Raw genomic sequence first — 26403 nt, 5'->3', positions numbered from 1 at the left:
ACGCCGGTTCTCACTAACCGTCCTACTGATACCTCTAACCACTAATCTAACCCCCCTCTACCAGATCTTTTCACATGGACAATCTTACCAGTACACCTACCTTTAACCCTCCTACTGATATGACTAACCTATTTTGATTTACTCTGTGCTATAGCCGAGCCTGGTACCTAATCCATACTTCCATAGCAGCAAAATATGCATAGCCGTCTATGCTGGACACCAGTTGTAGCAGAGTGGCTTGTGCCCAGTTTACCTGATCCAATTTCTAATCAGTCACATATTAATTGGATGAATTGCCCAGAAGATTGCTCATAGGTCACCTGTGTGTGTGCTAGGTCTTGGACAGCTAAAGTCCGGTACACACTTTCAAATTATGATTGACCAATTTTACCACCTATAGTATGAGAGTCGACAGATATTGAATACTATTAGCAGATTGTGTAAGCAAAGCCTCATACTACATAGTGGTGGTGAAATTGGTCAGTAATTGGCCAATCATAATTGAAAGTGTGTACCAGGCTTTACTATCTATCATATATCACATTTATGTGATCTAATTTACCTCTGTACTATGCAACTATCTTTGTGTCTTATAACAACAACTAAGGAAACAATAATGCTATTTAATTTGATGAAGATACTAGGTAATAATGTGTAACTTTATTTAAAAAAAAAACCCACTGTAAACATATGGTAATTTACAATTGTTCATTTCTCATATTTCTGTGGATAGATTTATCTGTGATGAGAAATTCTAACTCTCTGGCTGCAGCTTAAATCAAATGCTTGTTTTGCATGACTTAATTGCCATCCTAAAATAGTATCACGGGTTTTAGAGAATTGTCACTATGGAATTTTCTTGTCATTAAATATTCATTCTGAATAGTTTAATTGCACAGATTTTCATATGGTGGTGCATGCTTTTATAACGGATTGTCTCCAGTATTTCTGACCCAATTCTTCTCACCTGCAGACGTATCAGCGTTTACAACTCCAGCAGCAGATGTTACAGGCTCGTGGTAATGTTTCCGGAAACCTGAGGAATCAGGAGCACGTAGGTCAAACCTGCTTATCTGATGTTCACAGCTCTGCCCTTAAGCCCCATCTACATGATACGATTCTTTGTGCGATTCGATTACGATTCTATTTACGATCCGATTAAATCCAACATGTCCGATCGGGATTCGATTTGATTCAATTCAATGTGCCATTGCAAAATAATGGCTAATCGAATTGAATCGAATCAATTTCCGATCGGACATGTCGCATTTAATCGGATCGTAAATAGAATCGTAATCGAATCGCACAAAGAATCGTATCATGTAGATGGGGCTTTAGACCCAATTGGTAACATTGACTGTCTTAGTAGCCTATAGTTAGACAGCCTGTCAAATTCGTATGCTTTGTATAGAATATAAAAAAGCAGTATAAAATATGTGTAATATGAACATGAGCTATATAGAATACAAAGGAAATACCGTAATTTCAAGTGTTTTATACCTTTTGGGGTGTAAATGTGAAATTAGACTTGTTGAAATGAAGCAATTAGGTTTATGCAGATAAATCCTGAGGTTTAAAACGAGCAGATGCTTAGAGCAGAAGCAATTTGTAATCAAAACACAAAATGCATTTTAAGCCTAAGGTCCCTTACCCACATAGCACGATTTCTGCCACGTTTGCGGGACCACAATGCAACACAATCCGCGAGCACATCAGCAGTGCATAGACTGCACTGTCTAACATCCCCATTCATGCATTGTGATTCACCGCAGAATCGCAATGCACAGTTACTGATGAATATACGGAAAACAAAAGTTTGCTTTCTTGAAACAGAAAGTATTTGCGATAATTCAGGTTGGAGTGAGCTCCGAGATGTCTCCCAGTGCATCACTGCTGAATATATGCAAATTAACCATTGTCGTCCATAGAAGCGAAACCCACCTCCAGATCCGCTGGAATGCAATGATGTCAGCTTTTAATTAATACATAGCCATAATAATCCAACATGCAACAGACTGTTTCGGATTGGTTGATCCTCATCAATGCATGGCATGGACTAATTTGGGTCTATGGAGTAGGCTGACATATTTATTTACTTTTAACCTCCTGAGCGGTATTCCCGACACTGAATCGGGCAATACATTTTTGATGAAAGCGGTATGCCAGACACAGTGTCAGGCAATGCCGTTCAGGTTTTGCAAGACACAGGTATGTCCCAGTATAAGTTAGCTAGGTGTAGGGGCGTTAGCCATCAGTAGGGGAGCTAGTATAGGTGTCATCATGTTGCTACTCAGTCCCGATTCTCCCCAACAGTGTTCCCCAACCCTGTCCTCAAGGCCCACCAACAGTACATGTTTTGCAGAAAACCACACACAATCACAGGTGAGGTAATTAGTGTTGCAACAGAGCTGATTAACTACCTCTGTGGGGTGGGCCCTGAGAGGACAGGGTTTGGGAACACTGCGATACCGGAGCTGTGCAGAGAGGCTTGATGAGAAATAGCGGCTGGATGGGTGGGCGCACCTATACTAGCTCCCCTATTGCTGGCTTACTTTTTACTTGGAGCCCTTACACCTAGCTAACTTATACTGGGGGACTCTTGTGTCTTGCTAACCTATACTGGGAACACCTGTACCTATCTTATACTGGTTGACACCTGTGCCGGGCTAGCCTAAACTGGGCGACACCTGTACCTAGGTAGCCTATACTGGGCGACACCTGTACCTAGGTAGCCTATACTGGGCGACACCTGTACCTAGCTAGCCTATACTGGGGACAGCTGTACCTAGCTAGCCTATACTGGGGGACACCTGTACCTAGCTATCCTATACTAGGGGAAATCTGTACCTAGCTAGCCTATACTGGGGGCACCTAGACCTGGCTACATACGTACAATAATCTGCAGGGGATTTCGAAGACAGACTGACACTTTGTGGTGGGCGACACAGGACAGGTAATGTATAAATGCACACATGGGTACATTTATACAATGGTGGGGGGGGGATGTCAGCAGAGAGGCAACGGATGCGGGCGATTCTTGAGCGATTTCATGTTGAAATTGATCGGGAATTGTCCTGCGGAGTATGACTAGCTGACCGTTCGCTTTCTGATCATATTAAATTAGAGAGAGATTTGTCTCTTGGTCGAATCTGCCCATCATCGTTAGATGTATGGCCTCGTTTACATTCGTATTAGTGCAGGTTGAGCAGCTGCAGCTTGGAAGTATAAATATCAGAGATTTTGGTAAGTAATTTTGAAATTTAGTTTAGATTTTGTGTTTTTTACGCCTTTATTAAACTCAAAATGTATACTAGACCTTTGCTTGACACATTTTGGTAAGTTACAGGAAAAAAAGGTTATGAAAATGAATTGGATAACTTTTTGCACAGAAATCCAGCAGAAACTGAACACCAGGGAGGTTAAACAATAGCTGTTGTCTGGAACCCTGATCTCGTTGGCTTCAGTAATGTCTGAATCACACACCTGAAACAAGCATGCAGTTAATCTATTTAGCTAATATTTGAATACAGGCACCAGATCCAAATAAAATGTTTAAAAACTCCAAACTGGAGTGTACGAATAAATCATCTTTTTTTCCTATTGGGTTACTGACTGTTTGAGTCTGTTGGGGGAGGCAGGTCCACCGCTACATCCCTTTTAAAACTCTTTATAATCTATTTATTCTGATCTGTCGACCAAGTTCAAAAACAAGCTTTAGTCCACCCTTGGTGGGAAGGGAGTTACCCACTTTCCTTTTCATCTCTACAGAGAGCGATATTTTAACCTTAGTGGGGTCGGGTTTAATCTCCCCACCTGCTGTAACAGTGGCTGTCTTAATGGTAACCCATCTTTGTGAGTATCCCGTCTTCTAAATTAAGAACAGATTTGCTTTGTGCTAATATACTATACACTATTAGGGGCTCTCGATTGTTTTCTTTGTGTTTTTCATGCAGCTAATCTAGTCAGACTTCAGTCAGAAACATCTGATTGTCATGCTTGTTCAGGGTTGGTGGCTAAAAATATTGGATTTAAGAAGTACAACAGCCAGGCAATGTGCATTGTTTCAAAGGAAATAAAAAATGTCCACTTCCATATCCCTCTCAGTTCAGCTGTGCCAAAGATGCCAGTTGTCTGGTTGTCCTGCTGATCCTCTGACTTGGATCTGTACACACATCCAATTTTGATTGTCCAATTTTAATACTTTCACATACAATGTGGACTAACAGATGTTAAACACGAAGAACGGATTGTGTCTGTAAGCTCTCATGCTACATGGTTTTGGTAACATTAACCACTGATTGGCGAATCAGAAATGGATAGGTGAATGAATCCCTATTCCTTCAGTCACTGACAGAGAGTGAGACTTCATATCAGGTGCTCTAAGGTCCGACCTCAATAGCTGTATTATTGTTTCAGCTGTGTGGGACACTACTGAAAAACCCAAATCAGCAGGTCAGTCTGGCAATTGGTATTATTGAAAAGAAAATATGGCCGCTTGAAAATGGATTAGTTTTGCATGAATGGTCCCTTTTTAAGCTGAACAAATGTGCATACAGTTACTAAAAAAAATGTGGATGAACTTATAAATATTTGTTTCTTATTCACCATTCCTGGTGCACTGTTTTTCTCTGAATGGAACTGCATAGCTCTGGCACAGAAGGAACCACTCACTACTGTCAACATACTCTTCTCCCACCATGCTAATGCAACAGCAGATCATTTCATCATTCTGACACCACTATGGTAAATTCAGCAGTCATTAATTGCTTCAGGACCATGTGTCATTAAATCTATGCCGTGTTAATAGATGCTTAATCCGAACATGGCGCAGAATTGACTACACTGGATTTTCGCTTTCCCACCACAATCGTGCACATGCACTGCCATTAGACAGCTGACTTCTATTTAAGGATTAGGAGCCAGTTTCATTGGCTCTCCACCCTGTGAATACTATGGGCTAATCAGAATTGTATAAAAAAGTAATATGGTCCTTTAAAGGAAACCTAAAATAATTGAAAAAATAAAGGCCAGTATAACTTACCTGAGGCTTCTACCTGCAGCCACCCAGTGCCCGCGCTTTCACTGGGCGATCCTTCGGGCCCCCGCAGTGCCCCACTTTTGGTTCGGGCAAATCAGCGAGTTGATGGTAACTGTGCCTCCATGCACGTCCTCGATCGTGCTCCGATTACCGGTAGTGTCCAGTGCATGCACAGGAGAGATTTTCTCCTACTATGCAAGGTGCGGGGGAACAAAGGATCACTCAATAACAGCGTATACACATGGCATCTGCAATGGGGCAGTAGAAGCCCCAGGTAAGTTAAACTGGCTTTTTTTTTTCAATTACCGCACTTTAGGTTTCCATTAAAGATGTTTGTCTTGATAGTATTAGTTTCTGAATCTGGAGGCGTAGACTAAGTAACTAGTTTTATTTTAACAAAGTTTGTTTTGGAAACACCTAGATGAAATTGAGAATTTTACAAGACAGAAAAACATTTTTAGCAATATTAACATTTTGTTTTCTTTCTATCTTAGGCTTAAACACATCAGTTATCATGCCTTTATAACTGTGAGAATACATCATTCCAACAGTGATTTCTGATTATCACTACTTTGTTTCGATTTTAACTGAAAAATGTGGTAGGAAATCTGTCAGCACTATCATACCATTACCAACACATGTATGCCCCACTCTTGATTGTCCCCCATTATTTACTATGTAACATTACTTTATTAGATTATATGAAAAAGTACTAGTTCACTTTAAAAAAAAAAAAAAGCCAATTTGCTTATATAGGAAAATCCACAATGCTGGACATACACGGATGGTTTTTGCCACTTAATTCTCCTGTTCGACTGTTTCACCGTTCAATTCAGCAGTCAATTCTCTTAGCTTCTGCCTGTTTTACTTCTCTTTTTCCATTCACTGCTATCTTGAATCGAGCAGCAAAACAATCGAGCGGGAAATCGGACATGTCGGAAATTGTCTATCGAGCCATCGTAATGGCTCAAAAATGAGTCATAGTTACATAGTTATTTTGGTTGAAAAAAGACATACGTCCATCGAGTTCAACCAGTACAAAGTACAACTCCAGTCGTGTATGCCTAGCATTAACAACAAAGTTTCCATGTGGCTTTGGACAGGCCAATTTTTTCCTCAAAGTATTTTAGCGCCGTATTTTGTTTGCATATCCCCAGAAGAGTATGGACAGCAGAAAAAGGCCACAAATGTCACCATTATGGAAAGCTAACAACGAGGGCTGTTCAAAAGTGGGTGTTTTGTAAGCTACCGACTCATGTAATTTTGCTGAAACAGTTTGAACATAACTTTAAAAATGACATTTTTTTTTCTCATAATGGATTGCGTTTTTCACCACCTCTTTTTTATGTGACAGGGGTTAAAGCTATAAGACACATCAAAATGTATTCTACAACTCATTACGGTTAAAATTAGGTCACAAATACAGTGCTGCCCATAATGATTCATACCCCTGGCAAATTTTGACTTTAAATTACTTTTTATTCAACCAGCAAATAATTTTTTGACGGGAAATGACATGGGTGTCTCCAAAAAGTTAAAAAGATGATGTAGAAGAGGCATTATTGTGGGGAAAAAACAGTTCTCAGTTTTATTTACATAAAGTGTCCAGTCCAAAATTATTCATACCCTTCACAAACAGTCTGTGGGAAAATCCAACGTACTATACCATTCCAAATAGTCCTGGCTGTTCTAAAGCATCCTAATTACTCTGATTAATTGGGAACAGCTATTTTAATCAACTCAACAGGTAAAAAACAGCATCTCTCTGCAATTGGTTTGAGGACAGTCATGGCTAAGACAAAAGAGCTCAGCGAGGACCTGCGCCTGTGCATTGTGGCTGCTCACAAGTCAGGAAAGGGTACAAGGCCATTTCTAAATGTTTTCAAGTTCCAGTGGCTACAGTGCAAAGTATTATTAAAAAATACCAGATGTTCTGCACTGTGGAAAATCTCAGAGGATGTGGTCGGGAGTCAAAAGTGAACCCTGTGCTGGCCAGGAGGATAGTGAGAGAGGTGAAAGTCCAAGGATCACCACCAAGGCTATCCTGGTGAATCTGGGCTGGTGAATCTGGCAATGTGTGTAGGCAGACTATCCAACGGACGCTGCACGCTGCTGGGTTCCACGAATGCAGACCAAGGAGGATTCTACTTCTCCAGATAAGGCATGCAAAAGCTTGCTTGGCCTTTGTAAATGCTTATCTGGACAAAGAAGACTTCTGGTCTTCTGTGTTATGGTCAGATGAAACAAAAATTTAATTGGTAAGTCACAATGATGTTTTCTTCATTTGGTGTAGAAAAGGAGAAGCCTTAAACCCAAAGAACACCATCCCCACTTTCAAACATGGTGTTGGGAACCTAATGCTTTGGGGGTGTTTTTCAGCCAATGGACCAGGGAACCTAATCACAGTAAATGGCACCATGAAAAAAGAGCAATACACGAGGATTCTCAATGACATCAGGCAGTCAGCAGACAAACTTGGCCTTGGGCACCAGTGGACATTTCAAAATGACAATGACCCAAAACACACAGCAAAAGTGGTGAAGAAATGGTTAGCAGACAACAACAACGCTTTGGAGTGGCCAGCCAGAGTCCTGACTTGAATCCAATTGACAATCTGTGCAGGGAGCTAAAGATCTGGGTGATGGCAAGATGACCCTCCAACCTGAAATATTTGGAGCTCATTGCTAAAGATGAATGGGCAAAAATACCTGTGGAGACATGCAAAAAGCTGTTATAGGAAGCGTTTGGTTGCTATAATAGCCTTTTCTATTGATTGAGAAGGGTATGAATAATTTTGGATTGTACTTTTTTTTTTTTTCTTTGCTCAAATGTAAATAATAGCTGAGAAATGTGTTTTTTTTCACCACAATAATGCTTCTTGCACATTGTCTTATTATCTTTTGGGAGACATCTATGTAATTTCCCATCAAAAAATTAATTGCTGGTTGAATAAAAGTAACTTTAAGTCAAAATTTGCCAGGGGTATGATTAGAGTTGGGCCGAACCTCCGATTTTAGGTTCGCGAACCGGGTTCGCGAACTTCCGCGGAACGTTCGGTTCGCGGGAAAAGTTCGCGAACCGCAATAGACTTCAATGGGGAGGCGAACTTTGGAAAAAAAAAATTCTGCTGGCCACAAAAGTGATGGAAAAGATGTTTCAAGGGGTCGAACACCTGGAGGGGGGCATGGCGGAGTGGGATACACGCCAAAAGTCCCCGGGAAAAATCTGGATTTGACGCAATGCAGTGGCGGGTTCACTGAACAGGTATACAGTGGTGGGTTCACTGAACAGAACAGGTATACAGTGGCGGGTCCACTGAACAGAACAGGTATGCAGTGGCGGGTTCACAGAACAGGTATGCAGTGGCAGGTTCACTGAACACAACAGGTATGCAGTGGCGGGTTCACTGAACAGGTATACAGTGGCGGGTCCACTGAACAGAACAGGTATGCAGTGGCGGGTTCACTGAACACAACAGGTATGCAGTGGTGGGTTCACTGAACAGGTATGCAGTGCTGGGTTCACAGAACAGGTATGCAGTGGTGGGTTCACAGAACAGGTATGCAGTGGCAGGTTCACTGAACAGGTATGCAGTGGTGGGTTCACTGAACAGGTATGCAGTGGTGGGTTCACAGTACAGGTATGCAGTGGTGGGTTCACAGAACAGGTATGCAGTGGCGGGTTCACAGAACAGGTATGCAGTGGCAGGTTCACTGAACACAACAGGTATGCAGTGGCGGGTTCACTGAACAGGTATACAGTGGCGGGTCCACTGAACAGAACAGGTATGCAGTGGCGGGTTCGCTGAACACAACAGGTATGCAGTGGTGGGTTCACTGAACAGGTATGCAGTGGTGGGTTCACTGAACAGGTATGCAGTGGTGGGTTCACTGAACAGGTATGCAGTGGCAGGTTCACTGAACAGGTATGCAGTGGCGGGTTCACTGAACAGGTATGCAGTGGTGGGTTCAATGAACAGGTATGCAGTGGTGGGTTCAATGAACAGGTATGCAGTGGTGGGTTCACTGAACAGGTATGCAGTGGTGGGTTCAATGAACAGGTATGCAGTGGTGGGTTCACTGAACAGGTATGCAGTGGTGGGTTCACTGAACAGGTATGCAGTGGTGGGTTCACTGAACAGGTATGCAGTGGTGGGTTCAATGAACAGGTATGCAGTGGTGGGTTCAATGAACAGGTATGCAGTGGTGGGTTCACAGTACAGGTATGCAGTGGTGGGTTCACAGAACAGGTATGCAGCCAGGAACAAGCTAAGCCTAACTAATCTTTCCATATGAGAGACAGTCTGCAGCAGCTCGCCCTACTCTCACTAATGCAGGCACACGAGTGACCGTAATGGCCGCCGCTGCCTGCCTTATATAAGGGGGGTGGGGCTCCAGGGGCTAGTGTAGCCTAATTGGCTACACTGGGCCTGCTGACTGTGATGTAGAGGGTCAAAGTTGACCCTCCATGGTGCATTATAGGGGAAACCGAACTTCCGCAAACGTTCGCCTGCGGGACGCGAACGCGAACCACGGAAGTTCGCATGGAACCGTTCGCAGGCGAACCGTTCGGCCCAACTCTAGGTATGATTATGGGCAGCACTGTACGTCCTTTGTTAACAAACTGGATGCACAGCAATCCATTATTCTCAAGGTGCGCCTATGGCTTTTTTTGCAAGCCATTTTTTTTTTGCACTGATTGTTACAGTGCCATTATTTGTTTGCATAGCTGCAGAAGAGTCAGGACATCAGAAAAAGGCCACGAAAGTCACCATTCTGGAAAGCTAACAATTAGGGCTATGTAAAAGTGGGTATTTTGTAAGCTAACGACTCATGTAGTTTTGCTGAAACGTTTCCAAGTTTAAGCATAATTTTGAAATTGGGGGAGGGGGGGTATCATGGATCGTTTGTCCCTACCTATTTTTTATGTGGCATTGGCCCAAGCTATAAAACACATCAAAAAAAATTCTACAACTCATTATGATTAAAATGAGGTTACATATAGGTAATTTGATTACAACAAAGAAGAAATGTGTGCATCAACCAAGTTAAAATCTAATAAATCTGGCTTTGCAAATTTGGCCTAATTGGCTTATCACGAGACATTGCTCATGCAAATATGCATTTGCTTTCGCATGCCAAAGTATGCAGGGCCTAAGACTAAGGCCACATACACACATCAGACCATAGTCTTTGGAAAATGAAAGATCACAGACCAATCTTACCACCCTTCCTGTAGTATAAGAGCCATACTCTACACAGTCTTTTCTATGGAGCTGAACTCCACATCAGAAAAAAAATCTTTGCAAGATGCTGAACACACAGATCCTGTACAGACACAAAAGATCAGTATCTGCAAAAGATCTGTTCCTGCCAGAAATCCATTCCTGCAAATTGCAATGATAGTCTATGAGATCTGCAGATCATCATACACACATGATTTAACTGACATTCATCTGCAGATCCGCAGATCTGAAAATCCATCCTGGTGGATCTGATCTGCAGATGAATGCCAGTTAAATCATGTGTGTATGATGATCTGCAGGTCTCATAGACTATCATTGCAATTTGCAGGAATGGATTTCTGGCAGGAACAGATCTTTTGCAGATACTGATCTTTTGTGTCTGTACAGCATCTGTGTGTTCAGCATCTTGCAAAGATTTTTTTCTGATGGGGAGTTCAGCTCCATAGAAAAGACTGTGTAGAGTATGGCTCTTATACTACAGGAAGGGTGGTAAGATTGGTCTGTGATCTTTCATTTTCAAAAGACTATGGTCTGATGTGTGTATGTGGCCTAACACCGCAAAGCGGTTGCCCTGCGGGGTTTAGTTCATGCTACATTAGCACTATACAGGAGCGCGCATATAGGTAATTTGTTACCAAACAGGATGTACAGCAATCTATTATTCTCAAGGTGCGCCTATGGCTTTTTTGCAGTTTTTTTTAGATAGGGACTGGTTAGTGTTAGGAGTAGGTGGAGGGTGGTTAGGGTTATGAGTAAATGAGGGGGTGGTTAGGGTAAGGCATAAATAGCAGAGGGTTCAGGTGAGATTTGGGGTATGGAGTGATAGCAAAATACCGGTTAAATTACCGACATTCTACTATAGTGGGAAATAGAATATCGATAAAATTACCGTTATTCTATTACCTTTATTTCATGCCCATTACCGTCATTTTTGCGCTAATTTGTCCTCACAGTGCGATTATAGATAAGCCCTGTTTATGCTGAACACTAACTTTCCCCTATCTATGCCTAACCCCAGGCACCCCCCGCAGACACTAATCACTAATTCACAAACACTAATCCTACCCCATCTATACCTAACACTAATGGGTGCTGCCATAGGTACCCATGAAAAACGCAGCTAATAGCAGCTATAACACTAAATTTGGGTGCCAGAGTCGCCTGATAAAACAATGGGCACTGAGACTGCCCACTATAGGACCTGCAGCTATAAATAGCGGGTGCCGTGGTACTATTTTTATATTTCTAGCAGCTATATTAATAGCAATAGTTTCTATTGTGGGTGGTCCCAATGTCACTATTTTATCGTGCAATTTTGGTGCCCAAATTTACTGTTATAACCTAGATCACAGCGCTGTACTAAAGAAAATTACAGGTTTTGTTTCCTCCCTATCAGCCTCCGACACCAATTGCGGCTGGCAGGCTGTTTTGCGGAGCTCTGTTCCGTAACTCAGCGGGAATGCACGCGTATACGCATGCGCATTCCCCGCTAATCTCCGTCCAGCGCTCTTGACACCACTCGGTGCTAGGCAGTCCTGAGGAGCTGCTCTGTAACCCCCTATTGGCATTAGGCAGTCGCAGAGCAGGCAAAGTTCACACATATATATAATGTGTGTGTGTGTGTGTGTGTGTATATATATATATGTATATATATATATATATGTATATGTGTGTGTGTGTGTATGTGTGTGTTTTATTTTGGCAACTATGGGAGAGTGGAGGAGGATTTTATTAATTTTAATTTTATGTATATAGGTGTAATTTTACTATTTGCCCAATAGGATTCATGTGTACTGTGAACAGTGCACAGGAAGAAGTAATGCGTGTGTTTACTTTCACTTTGTCAGTGACCACCGGCATCCAGCATCTCATTGATGCCGGTGACAATTGATTACAACTGGGTTCCCATTCATTGATCAGTATACTAACGGACAGCGACAAGAAAGAATGCGGGAGTTCACACAGGCGATGCTGGTGAGGAACATATATCTTCGCCCCTGGGATGATAAGTGCTGCGGGGCGTAGATATACAGTACTGCCTGCAGTACACAAACTAGTTAAACTGAAAATAAAAATAAACTAGGTGCTATGATACTAATGCTTTATTTATCATTAGTACTGTCCTACATATACAGTTAATATCATTAATTCGATCAAAGAGAAAGAGGGTTGCCGGCACTACAATATCTGTAACCGTATCACTGGGATTGAGGAAGGAGAGATGCTCTAAAGGCCACCTTGTTATTGTGATGAATACTGCGTGCTCATGACAGATGAATCAAATACATACATTGGATCAGCATCAATAGAAAAAACGGTTGAGTCAGGCACTGCAGTGATTGCTGTTTTAATGGTTTCAGATTGTTTAAATGGTTTCAGATTGAAGTAAATCACCATAGTTGTGTCAAAAATTGTGACATTTAAAAGGTAGGTGCAAAACATCATCATCATTGGAAATTTCATCAAGTATAAAAATCTTGTGCATTCAAACAGTTGCAAGAGGAGGATGTCCTACCATGTCAAAAGGTGGCGGTGGTGGGTGCAGGGCAAAAACGGTAGCCTAACGGCCGTTTCGCACGGCGCTGCTTCTTCCGAGGCTGATCCACGTTTGTACACATGAATACACAGGCTTTTTATTTCCTGTGTCATGAACTGGGGGCGGGTACGCTATGACGTACGCATTTCCGGCCGCATGCGTAAAAACGTTCGCGTTAACCAGGCGTTCATGCGTACGAAGAAAAACGCGTTACCATACGCGTAAAAAACGCGCGTCAAATGCGGACCATGCAAGACAGCATGGAACGCATGTGGACGCGTAATTCCGTACGCATGCAATCTAAAAAAGAGGCGTATTCACCATCTTGAGGGAGCAAATTTCTCCAAATTGCAAGGTTAGTCGCTAGAAAATGAAGGAGCCGTTTGAGGCTAACTGTGTAGTGTAGTGACTCAAACGTGCATGTGGAACGTGAGATTGCATAAAAACACCGAAAATGCGAGAGGGGAGGGAAAGGGGAGAAAAATATTACTGGTCAGCGGAAGCAATTAATACAAGGATCATCCATCCTTGTTGCAAGACCTGTTTGTGGAAAGTAGCAACATAAAAAATCATATATCAAGAATTACATATTTGTTCAAATGATAATCTCAATACATAGATAGCTGCAACTATGGGTCTAAAAAACATGCCAAGTCATTATGATCATTGAAACCCAATGGACCTAGGGCTTCACTTTTGATAATCAATAGCGATTCTTTTCTTAGTAGGAGTCGAGAACGATCTCCTCCCCGTTTGGGAATCATAACTTGTGCCAAACCACAAAATTTTAGTACATTTGGGTTGCTTTCATGTAATTCTCTGACATGTTCTATCATTCTCGTGGCGCCTTTTCCGTTATCAACGGAACGCCAATGTTCTTGTATTCTCTCTTTTAGGGGGCGAGTGGTCTTACCAATATAAAATCGGCCACAAGGGCACCACAGAGCATAGACTACAAATTTAGTATTACAAGTGATTAAGTCACGCACTGTCCACTGCAAGGCACCTACACGATAGGACGTGCCGGTGCACATAAATTGGCAGTGGGAGCAGAATTGGCATCTGTGGTTGCCCTTGGGCCGACACTTTTGTAACCAGTTCTCAAGGGAATTAGGCGTACATTCACTTTTGGTGACATGATCCCCAATTGTGGGCGCACGCCTGAACGCTACTAAGGGGGATGAAGGTAGCAAAGATTTGAGAATGGGATCTTTAACTAGGATGGACCAATTCTTTTTGATAACGTTTCTAACTGTACTGGCCATCTGTGTATAATTAAACGTAAAGGCGATTTTATCATCGCATTTGGGGCTTCGATCCTTGAACAGGAGGTCATCTCGATTTTTGTGTAAGGCTTCACAGAAGGCAATATCTAGATCCCTCTCGGAATACCCTCTACTGCAAAGTCGCTTCTTCAGAGCATTTCCCTGGGCCATAAAATCCTCCAGTTCTGAATTGTTTCTCCTCAGACGGAGGAATTGGCCGTTAGGCAATGATTTAGTGACATGGTCAGGGTGAAAACTATCCCTTCGCAGGAGTGAATTAGTTGCCGTGGGCTTGCGGTGACCTCTCGCCTTTAGGCGAGAACCGCAAACCCAGAGCTCCAAATCGAGGAAGGCAATTTTATCGGGACCTATTTCAAACGTAAAGGCCATGTTGACCTCGTTCAGATTGAGATAATCTACAAATTGAGTGAACTCCGAGGGGGACCCGGACCAGAACACCAGGACGTCGTCCACGTACCTGGACCATCTCCTGATACAGCCTCTATAAGGATTACGTTTACTATAGACGTAATCCTCCTCCCAGGCCGCTAGAAATATATTCGCGTATGCGCATGCGACCGGCGTTCCCATTGCGGTGCCTGACACTTGCGTGTGCCACACGCCGTCAAATTTAAACGCATTATGAGTGAGAACAAAACGCAAACAGTCGCATACAAAAATGACATGATCATGATCGGACCAAACCCGGTTTAAAAACCGTTCGACTGCCTCTATTCCGGCGTTGTGGGGTATGCGGCTATAGAGGCTTTCAACGTCGATAGACCTCAATGAGTCACCTGGTGACCATTCATAATTTTCGATCCCTTGAAGGACCTCTAAAGTGTCTGACATATGTGAAGGCACTAACTGTAAAAGAGGTCTCAGGAGATGGTCCAGGTAACGAGAAAGTCTCTCGGTGACAGAACCGATACCTGAGACGATCGGACGTCCGGGTGGTCTGGTCCGTGATTTGTGGATTTTGGGGAGACAATACCATACTGGTTTTCGTGGAAATTCAGGAAGCAAATTAGTTGCTAAACTTGGGGTCAAAAAACCCCCTTCAACCCCTTGCCTCAAAAGTGACCTTAATGCCCCTTGATATTTGAAAGTGGGGTCAAAACTGATTGATGTGTAGACTCGGGGGTCCTGCAGTTGCCGCATCGCCTCCTCCCTATATTGGGTGGCCGACATGACAACTACGGAACCACCTTTGTCCGACTTTTTTATCACCAGATCAGAACGGCTTTTTAGCCATTTTAGGGCTCTAATTTCGGGCTCAGTAATGTTTAGGGGCAATTTAGGATAGCAAAGTGCTTTCATTTCATTCTCTACTATGGTCTGGAAGTGATCTAGGCTTGATCCAGTTTGTACCGTAAAGGGCTTGGTAGATTTACAAGCCCTATACGGTTGTTTCAATTTAGGTAGGAGGCTGAGCTGATTGGGGGGGGGGAATGGATGAGGGAACAGAGGTAAAGGAACATTGGATGGGCGGGGAAGGGGGAGGGGGAGAGGGTGGGTGGGATGGTGGGGAGGGAAGAAAAGGAAAAGGGGGGGTGGGATCGGTGGGAGGGCAATCAGACATCAAGTTATTAAGTTCCTCCTCTATTCTTGTATCAAGTTCCATCTCTTGTAGAATTGTAAGAATATCTTGATCTTCTTTTGACCATGTAAACTGGGTACTGAACCCCAAAGGGCTGATATCAACAGCTTGGCTCTGGGTTTTCTTGCTGTTAGGCGTCTGAGTCCCCTGCTTCTGAAAAATTTGTTTGATATTCACTTGTCGTATGTTTTTATATAGATCCACTTTGAATTGCGCAAAATCAAATTCTTGAACGAGTGAAAAATTAAGTCCCCTCTCTAGTAAGGGTATACATCCGTCTTCCAGTTCCACATCTGAGAGGTTAATAACTTCCAAGTTAGATGGGGTTTCTGAAGTTATCGTCTCGGGTGACGGCGCCTGTTTTGATCTCTCCATGTTACTCTTTTCCTTTTTGGCTTTCTTTTTACCTCTTCCCCTCCTGATGCGCCTTCTAAAGGGGCCCCCGGTGTATCTTTTGGTGGTCCCTTAGGGGTGGTGGGAACTTTCTGGACTGGTACTTCCTCGCCACTCGAATCTGAGTCGGTAGTCCAGTACCCAATTGGTGGTTTGCGGGGTGGAGTTTGCCCTCTAGGAAACGGTTTCCTTCGAAAAGTAGCTTGCCAGGCGAAATATTTACCCAGAGCAAAGTCCTCCTTGTCCCTGAGAAATTTTCGTAATTTTCTTTCTTTGATGTTATTTTGCAAGGAAGTTAATTTTTTATCTATTTTCCCAATGGTTCCGGAAAACTTGTCAGGATTCACCAATGTTCTATATTGCTGTGTGATCATGTCAATTTGTTTAGTAACATGGGCATGTTCCTGTTGCGTTCTTTCTAGAACAATTCCTTGAAGTACTGCAGCATGAGTTAAATATGCCTTCCGCCATTTTTCCACAAAGGCGGGGTCGTCTTGATACTCAGATGGTTCCTCATATTTGCGGAAACCTCTTGCAGAGATTTGATCGTGTTTATATTGCTTTAAAGGGAAGGTTCAAGCAAAATAAAAAAATGAGTTTTACTTACCTGGGGCTTCTACCAGCCCCATGCAGCCATCCTGTGCCCTCGTAGTCACACACTGCTGCTCCAGTCCCCCGCTGGCAGCTTGCCGACCTCGGAGGTCGGGGGCCGCATTGCGTACGTTTTTACGCATTCCCGCTAGTGCAGGAACATTAACACATTCATTTTTACGCGTTACTGGTTCAATGCGTAAATTTTTACGCATTGAACCAGTAATGCGTAAAAGTGTATGTGTTAATGTTCCTGCACTAGCAGGAATGCGTAAAAATGTATGCAATGCGTCCCGCCGACCTCCGAGGTCGGCAAGCTGCCAGCGGGGGACTGGAGCAGCAGTGAGTGACTATGAGGGCACAGGATGGCTGCATGGGGCTGGTAGAAGCCCCAGGTAAGTGAAACTAATTTTTTTATTTTCCTTGGACATTCCCTTTAAGGTCTCCACTGTCCAGAATAACTTGACCTCCCTCTTGCATAGTCGGTCTAGTCTGGTTTCCAATACCCGTGCACCCACCGCTTTATTAGTTTTAGATGCTACTGACAGATTCTTGAAAAAGTTTGTCAGGTCTGTCCTTCCTGAAGCGACTGTGTTGTCGTCTTCCTCAGTGATATCCTCCTGGATTTATACTTCCTCATCTGTGTCGATGGGATCTCCTCGGCTGGACATACTTGTGTGCTCTGGCAGTCAGTACAAATAGATCGATCAAAGAGAAAGAGGGTTGCCGGCACTACAATATCTGTAACCGTATCACTGGGATTGAGGAAGGAGAGATGCTCTAAAGGCCACCTTGTTATTGTGATGAATATTGCGTGCTCATGACAGATGAATCAAATACATACATTGGATCAGCATCAATAGAAAAAACGGTTGAGTCAGGCACTGCAGTGATTGCTGTTTTAATGGTGTTTCAGATTGAAGTAAATCACCATAGTTGTGTCAAAAATTGTGACATTTAAAAGGTAGGTGCAAAACATCATCATCATTGGAAATTTCATCAAGTATAAAAATCTTGTGCATTCAAACAGTTGCAAGAGGAGGATGTCCTACCATGTCAAAAGGTGGCGGTGGTGGGTGCAGGGCAAAAACGGTAGCCTAACGGCCGTTTCGCACGGCGGTGCTTCTTCCGAGGCTGATCCACGTTTGTACACATGAATACACAGGCTTTTTATTTCCTGTGTCATGAACTGGGGGCGGGTACGCTATGACGTACGCATTTCCGGCCGCATGCGTAAAAACGTTCGCGTTAACCAGGCGTTCATGCGTACGAAGAAAAACGCGTTACCATACGCGTAAAAAACGCGCGTCAAATGCGGACCATGCAAGACAGCATGGAACGCACGCGGACGCGTAATTCCGTATGCATGCAATCTAAAAAAGAGGCGTATTCACCATCTTGAGGGAGCAAATTTCTCCAAATTGCAAGGTTAGTCGCTAGAAAATGAAGGAGCCGTTTGAGGCTAACTGTGTAGTGTAGTGACTCAAATGTGCATGTGGAACGTGAGATTGCATAAAAACACCGAAAATGCGAGAGGGGAGGGAAAGGGGAGAAAAAGATTACTGGTCAGCGGAAGCAATTGATACAAGGATCATCCATCCTTGTTGCAAGACCTGTTTGTGGAAAGTAGCAACATAAAAAATCATATATCAAGAATTACATATTTGTTCAAATGATAATCTCAATACATAGATAGCTGCAACTATGACTCTAAAAAACATGCCAAGTCATTATGATCATTGAAACCCAATGGACCTAGGGCTTCACTTTTGATAATCAATAGCGATTCTTTTCTTAGTAGGAGTCGAGAACGATTTGGAGAAATTTGCTCCCTCAAGATGGTGAATACGCCTCTTTTTTAGATTGCATGCGTACGGAATTACGCGTCCGCATGCGTTCCATGCTGTCTTGCATGGTCCGCATTTGACGCGCGTTTTTTACGCGTATGGTAATCATGACACAGGAAATAAAAAGCCTGTGTATTCATGTGTACAAACGTGGATCAGCCTCGGAAGAAGCACCGCCGTGCGAAACGGCCGTTAGGCTACCGTTTTTGCCCTGCACCCACCACCGCCACCTTTTGACATGGTAGGACATCCTCCTCTTGCAACTGTTTGAATGCACAAGATTTTTATACTTGATGAAATTTCCAATGATGATGATGTTTTGCACCTACCTTTTAAATGTCACAATTTTTGACACAACTATGGTGATTTACTTCAATCTGAAACACCATTAAAACAGCAATCACTGCAGTGCCTGACTCAACCGTTTTTTCTATTGATAATATCATTAATTATTGCTTAGGGTTTGCTTTAACAAATTCTCCTCTCCTGTAATTGACATGAAAAAAACTATTTGACGTAGCTGAGCTGCGTGAACACCCTGATAGAAAATGGAAACTTAGCATGCCTACAGTTGAACTACTGTCTGAAAATTAACCTTTAGGGCCTGTTACCATAGTGGTCAGTTGCTTTGCAGAAAAATTCTGCATGTAAACTCACTGCCCCTATAATTCTAGGGGCCTGTTCACAGTACTGCGTTGTAAATGAGCAAATTAATACAAAGCCTTCATGCAGCAAGTTAGAATAAAGTCTATGTCAAGTGTCCATTACAGTTCGCAGGCATTATAAAACATTATAACGCGTGTGCTATGCCTGATCACTGTGAACCTAGCGTCAGGGCCAGTTCACAGTACACTGCAAAACTAACCCTTATTTGTTTTTGTCCATTTTGACAGATCGGAAAACAGTCAACTGATTTAAAGATGAACTCCAGTGAAAATAATGTAATAAAAAAGTGCTTCATTTTTACAATAATTATGTATAAATGATTTAGTCAGTGTTTGCTCATTGTAAAATCTTTCCTCTCCCCGATTTACATTCTGACATTTATTACATGGTGACATTTTTACTGTGGGCAGGTTATGTAGCTGCTGCTAGCTGTTTTGGCTGTTAGAGACAGCTGTAAACAGCTATTTCATGTCTGTGAACCTTGTTACATTGTAACAAACTGCCAAAAGTACGCGGTCCCAGAGCTTCTTGTGGGAGGGGTTTCAGCACAAAATCAGTCATACATTGCCCCCTGATGGTCTGTTTGTGAAAATCAATATATTTCTCATGTAAAAGGGGGTATCAGCTACTGATTGGGATAAAGTTCAATTCTTGGTTGGAGTTTCTCTTTAACTTATTAACAGGATCTGTTCAATCTTGTGAACTGTTCTTATAGTGGAAACACATCTGCTCCAGACCACAACTATTGGACTATTGAAGTGGGCACTACACTGTCCGCTCCGGTTGGCCGTTGCAAATCTGGGTCAGATGTGAACTAAGGTGTGTCTTTTGGCCAACCCTAGGATATCTTTCATGGCTGCAAGTAAGCATGTTTTGAATCCTCTGTAAAATCTTAGCTGGCTGTAGATTAAAATGTATAGATCATTTTTAATAATAATTTATAAAATGAGCTGACAATGTAGCACTGCTAGGTAATTTCAGTTTTTTATTGAAAGGATATGTTACCTTAAAGTATTAATAGATTTATTATATTTATTATATATACTTTTAAAAAAAATACATTTTATGTACATTTTTACTTTTCCCCCCCTCTCAAATGCCCATTTCAATTTTGCTGGTGTGGGTTTAAAAAAGTTTACAAAAAGTGTAGAACCCATGATTGTGTATTGCGGTAGTTAGGTTATCATGCATACAATTTCGTGTGTTTGCGTTATAACACTTTATATGTGTTGTTTTAGTACTTCTTAATTGTTTTATTTCTATGCAGGATTAGAGGATTATTTTTATTTTAGGGTTTAATCATACAGAATTTTCTACCACATTTTTAGTTGAATAAATAGCACAGCAGTCCATGTAATCTGTGTTACTGCCCATCTTGTGTAAACAATCTGGAAATAAAATGCATGTTTATCTGAAGTTTACAGTCAGTGGCTCTTTCAGCATACACAGAAGAGGAGAAAATCTGTGACCAGGATTACTGAGTATAAATGAGTTTATCAATATGTTCACATATGCATCAAGATTTAAGGCATGTCTACCCTATGTATTGATGCTGTGTATTTTTTCTTTTGAATGTAAATAAAAAAAAATAAAAAAGGACTTTGATACACCACCAAGTAATGGTCTTTCTGTTTCGTCCATGTAGGGTTAACTCTCCTCATTTGCTTTGTTCCACTTGCAGGTTGCACGTACAATCAATAACATGCAGCAACAGATACAGCAACATCAGCGCCAGCTGGCCCAAGCTCTACTTTTGAAGCAGCAGACTCCCCCTTCACATGCACCATTACATCCTCCCGCAGGCAAGTCAGCACTGGACAGCTTTTCGCCCCATGCTCCAGGTCCAAGCCTGCCTGATCTGCACACCAAAGAACAGCAGTCATCTACAAATAGTTTCTACCCATACCCAATTGGTATGTTTTGTACTTTGTTAGTATCTACATTCGTAGCCACTTTTTAAGGTACAGTCCGTTTATTTTAGTGTATCTTAAAGAGAATCTGTATTGTTAAAATCGCACAAAAGTAAACATACCAGTGCGTTAGGGGACATCTCCTATTCCCCTCTGTCACAATTTCGCCGCTCCCCGCCGCATTAAAAGTGGTTAAAAACAGTTTTAAAAAGTTTGTTTATAAACAAACAAAATGGCCACCAAAACAGGAAGTAGGTTGATGTACAGTATGTCCACACATAGAAAATACATCCATACACAAGCAGGTTGTATACAGCCTTCCTTTTGAATCTCAAGAGATCATTTGTGTGTTTCTTTCCCCCCTGAGGGGGGAGTGCATAGCAGAACCACAACACTGAAGAACTTGGCAGCCTTCCAGACACAGGCTGACAAGTCTGACAAGGGAAAGATACATTGATTTATTACAGAGACTGTGATAGTACAAAGTGCTGCAGTAAGCCAGAACACATTAGAATAGCTTTTGGAACTTGTAGGATGATAAAAAACAGGATGCAATTTTTGTTACGGAGTCTCTTTAATTTTCCCTAGAAGAAAAACACAACCTCTACACAAATCTTTTCTGCAAATTTCAAGTATTTTAACATGTTATGCTGACATGCATGTAATCACTTGTCCTGATCGCTGCTACAGTACATTTCTTTATGTTCTCCACTGCTGTAACTGCTAGTGTTAAGGTGCGTACACACGCACTACTATAAGGAACGACGGGTCCGTCGGACCCTCCCACTGGGCAGGCGTTCCGGCGATAGTAGAGCATGTGTACAGTCTGTCGGTAGACTGATAACACTGTTTCTGAACGATCCGCTGAGCAGATCGCTCAGAAACAGCCTTATCAGTCTGCAGACAGACTGTACACACGCTCTACTATCACTGGAATGCCTGCCCAGCGGGAGGGTCCGACAGACCCCTTGTTCCTTATAGTAGTGTGTACAGTCTGTCGGCAGACTGATAACACGGTTTTTGAACGATTCGCTGAGCAATCCTTCATATTTAATTTAATAGCATTTAAAATATCATTTTACAATGAAAACCGGTTTAGGTTTTTAAAATGGGCCGTAATAAATTTAACCTTGCTGTTAAACTTAAAGGGAATCTGAAGTGAAAATAAATGCATGAGGTAATATATTTTATGTATAGTACAGCTAATAAATAGAATATTCGTAGCAAAGAAAAGTCTCATTGTTTCCAGTACAGAAAGAGTAAAGAAACTTCACTTGTTATCTTTGCAAAAGAGCTTCTCTGAGCTTGGGTTGGCTACAGTGCTGTTTTCTGAAGCATTTATACATTAAAGAAACTGTGAGAGACAGCTTGAGATAGGGTTTTTGCTGCAGGAAAGTTAAAAGGGTCATTAGCTCTGCTCCGTTTCATAGTTTAAAATACAGTGTGGTTTGTAAATTGCATATATGACAGAATGATGCAGTATTATAAAAAAAAAACTATATAACTGAAAATAAAAATAAGAGACTCCTATCTTTGCTTCTAATGTTCTATTAAAGCGGACCCAAACCAAACATTTTTTTAATTCAAAATATTTAGTTGCACCACTCTGACACATACAAGGATAAATAAAAACTCCTTTAAGCCTATGAGCATTTTTGTGCATGCTTTTCACCCTTCTCGTATAACTAGGGTTATACAGGTGGCAGCCATTACTTCTGAGCTTAGTAGGAGGTTTTAGATCATGGGTGTATTTGTCATCAGCTACCCTCCCTCACAGGGGCGTAGTCTATGTGAAATCTCACATAAGCTGAGATCACCTCCCCTGTGACATCATCAGTAGCAGCCTATGTTTTGTTTTCGTTTTTTATCTCCTCCACCAGTTTGCCGGAAAAATCCCGGCAATATGAAAGGAAGGGAGGGGTTCCTCCAATAAATGTAAAATAATTTATATTTGTCATCATGTAGCTAAAAAAGGCTGCTATTTATTGTTCTAATTTAGAAAATAGATTTTATTTCTAAAATCTTGTATTTTTAATTTGGGTCCACTTTAAGTATGCGTACTACACGTGCAAGTCATTATATAATAAGTTTTTTTTCTGCTTCAGTGTCACTTTAATGTTTTTGCATAAATTTGATTACCAGTGTGTAGGGGCTTGTAATCTAACAGTCTTGATGATGGACATCAGTACCTTGCTACTTTTGTTCACTAGTATTCACTGTTTGATTCTATATTTTTCTTTTTTCTTTGTACTTAAAATTTTTGAGGACAATGTTATCAATACAGAAAACAGTAGCATATCCAGAATACAACACACATGGCCACAGAACAGCATTAAAGCAGCAGACACAGCCATACTATTCCAGGAAAAAAATATATAAGTAGATAGCTACTTGTTGTACTTATATAATCAGAATCACATTTATTTCCATCTGACTAAAGCCAATCCTGATGTCCTTTCTACCCTTACTTTTTTTTCCTCCTAGAAACTGCACCATCTTAGCTAGCTTGCTTTGTAAATGCATGTGAGCACAGCATAGATCAGATTTCAGCAGCTCACTGAACTGCGCTTAGCCAATCAGCCAATCAACGAGGAGTAGGAATGTGGGAGGGGTGATGACAATCTCCCTTCTCATTGGCAATGGCAAATATAGAGCTAGGCTGACTGAGATAAGATTTATTACAGCAGAAACATTTCTGAATAGATTTTAGTGCTTGAAGTGCAGGGTAATCACAGTAGGCCATGCCACCACAAGAAGGGCATACATTTACTTTACTGCATTTCTTGATCATGATGCACCATCTATCTTGAGGACAAGGAAGAAATATAGAAGCAATCTGACTTGTCTAAAAACTCCAATATGTAACCACAAGAATAGCATACATTTTACTTTACTGCAAACTCTTATTTATAAAGCATAGTTACATAGTTATTTTGGTTGAAAAAAGACATATGTCCATCGAGTTCAACCAGTACAAGGTACAACTCCAGCCTGCTCCCTCACATACCCCCGTTGATCCAGAGGAAGGCGAAAAAAAAACCCACAAGGCATGGTCCAATTAGCCCCAAAAGGGAAAAATTCCTTCCTGACTCCAGATGGCAATCAGATAAAATCCCTGGATCAACATCATTAGGCATAACCTAGTAATTGTAGCCATGGATGTCTTTCAACGCAAGGAAAGCATCTAAGCCCCCTTTAAATGCAGGTATAGAGTTTGTCATAACGACTTCCTGTGGCAATGCATTCCACATCTTAATCACTGTTACTGTAAAGAACCCTTTCCTAAATAAATGGCTAAAGTTTTAGTTTTTAAGACAAAATAGGAATATGAAATTGAACTGACCTGTTCTAAGGAACTTTCTTCAATTTTTTTTCCACATTAAGTCATAGCTTGGAAATGAATACATGGAAATTAATATATAGTAATAAAAAAATCTATAGAAAAAACGAACCCAAAGTACACAGGTGTTCCCAGTTTGCAATGCCGGGAAGGTTAGTGTTTTAGGGTATGACTATAAAATATATAATCAATGAATATCCAAGCACATAACTTAATTGGCTTTAATATAGTTGAGATTCATATTTACCAATCATATGGAATATGAGATCCTGCAGGGCCTATGGTGTCACCCCGACCCCCCCCCCCCCCCCCTCTTTGGAGTCTTAAGACGTCCGGTATGGCAGAGTGCTTAGCAAGAGGCTTTTTAGGTATGAGAATGTGTGTGAGAGTCTGGGAGTCCTGTTGTTGAGATTGTGGGAGTCTTCAGAGTGTCCAGTGTACTCTTAATTTATCCCTCTTCTCTATCTAAAACTCAACCCCACAGGGATTAACCTCTGTCCAATCTGGAATTGAAAGGTGTATTCTTCAGGTTATAATATAACGTAACTAATTTGAACACTTAATTTAACGTAGTGTCCTCCACTACCTGTGGATGGCACTATTGCCTTATTAATGAATCAGGATCGTGATATCTTCCAGCAGATGGCGCTGTTGTCTTTCAGAAATCATGTACTGAGAGTAACAAAATGAGGAGTAAACTTTGACCCATCTTAAACATCACTGTTGACATCTGTTTAGGGTGCAACAATGCATTATGATTTTTCTAATTCCTTCAGTACAGAGTAGGCTAGTGCATACACATCCAGTCAGGACCGGTCATTTCTACAAGGCTGTTTTCGCCTCTCAAGCATCAACAATGTGGTTGGTGGTGATCTTGTGTTTCTGTGTCTGGTCTTGGAGTTAAACATTACAATTTTGACACATATGCAAGCTCTGTTCGTAGAAAGCTATAGAATTCTCCTCATAAATATATATTAAATATATGGTCTACATGGAATGATTCCATTTTACCTCTATCATCTATATAAAAGAATTTCAAAAATAATGTTTATTCTATCACTACATATAAAACATTCTAGATATGATATATATAGGATTCCTAATAAGAAGAAGATTCATATAGAAATATATCTCTATTCACATTCTCTAACTTAAAGCTATCTTCTACTGTTAACCAAACAAAGATACTTGGAACCATTCAGACAGAAACATTTGGACAAATTTTGGTCCCAAGGCTATATAAACATTCTGAATGGTCAGTCAGGTAAACTAAACTTTAAACAGAGAATAAAAAACTTTCTGAATCAGCAGTTGGTCACTAAGCTAACCATTTGGATAAAACGCATTGTTTTCTTTTTGAGTCAGATTTTTCAACATTAGATGTATTAAAACAGAATAAAAATATCTATTCCTTGTACTCATATGACAGATCATGCATGCATACTATATAACTCAGGACACTCTTACTAACCTCTATTATTCTATAAAGGATACAAATGATATTTTTATTAAACCAATAATCTCTTATAGCTAATTTCTTGGCACTTGGAAACCCGACAGTCCAAGGACCCTGGGGACCTCCAAATATAGGCCAAAACTAAAAATGGTTTAACCCACCCCCTCTCCAGTTCCACCCAGTGAGCTTGTGGGGATTTCCTGGCCCATTCTACCACCTGATGGAAATTAGTAGCCAGGTAGTAAGCTCTCAAATCCAGGACACCCAAACTTACCTCTAGATCTGCCTGCCAGCACCTCCCGAGGGTGCCTGGGTTTTTATTCTACTAAATGAACCTCATGAAGCCTGCTTGTAAGGCCTTAATTTGGGGCATGGCAACATGCACAAGAAGGGTCTGAAACAAATAGAGGAACTTGGGTAGAGTGTTCATTTTTAAAGAGTAAATCAATCCGATCCAAGATATGGGGTAACAATTCCATCTGATTTTATTTCTCTAAACATCGGTAGGTAGGGTGG

General features: G+C 41.5%; 1 protein-coding gene across 1 annotated transcript in view; it reads left to right on the top strand.

Moving 5' to 3' along the window:
* The window catches only part of TNRC6C (trinucleotide repeat containing adaptor 6C), a 353608-nt gene that overhangs the window by 250427 nt on the left and 76778 nt on the right, over window positions 1-26403 (top strand). Inside the window, exons 9-11 of the mRNA XM_068262142.1 lie at window positions 974-1054; window positions 19409-19456; window positions 20863-21094. Coding sequence (XP_068118243.1) covers window positions 974-1054; window positions 19409-19456; window positions 20863-21094 — 361 coding nt within the window. The remainder of the gene's footprint in view (window positions 1-973; window positions 1055-19408; window positions 19457-20862; window positions 21095-26403) is intronic.

Source organism: Hyperolius riggenbachi, chromosome 12 (assembly GCF_040937935.1).
Source record: "Hyperolius riggenbachi isolate aHypRig1 chromosome 12, aHypRig1.pri, whole genome shotgun sequence".
NCBI lineage: Eukaryota > Metazoa > Chordata > Amphibia > Anura > Hyperoliidae > Hyperolius > Hyperolius riggenbachi.
This window is presented reverse-complemented; position numbering and strand designations above follow the sequence as displayed.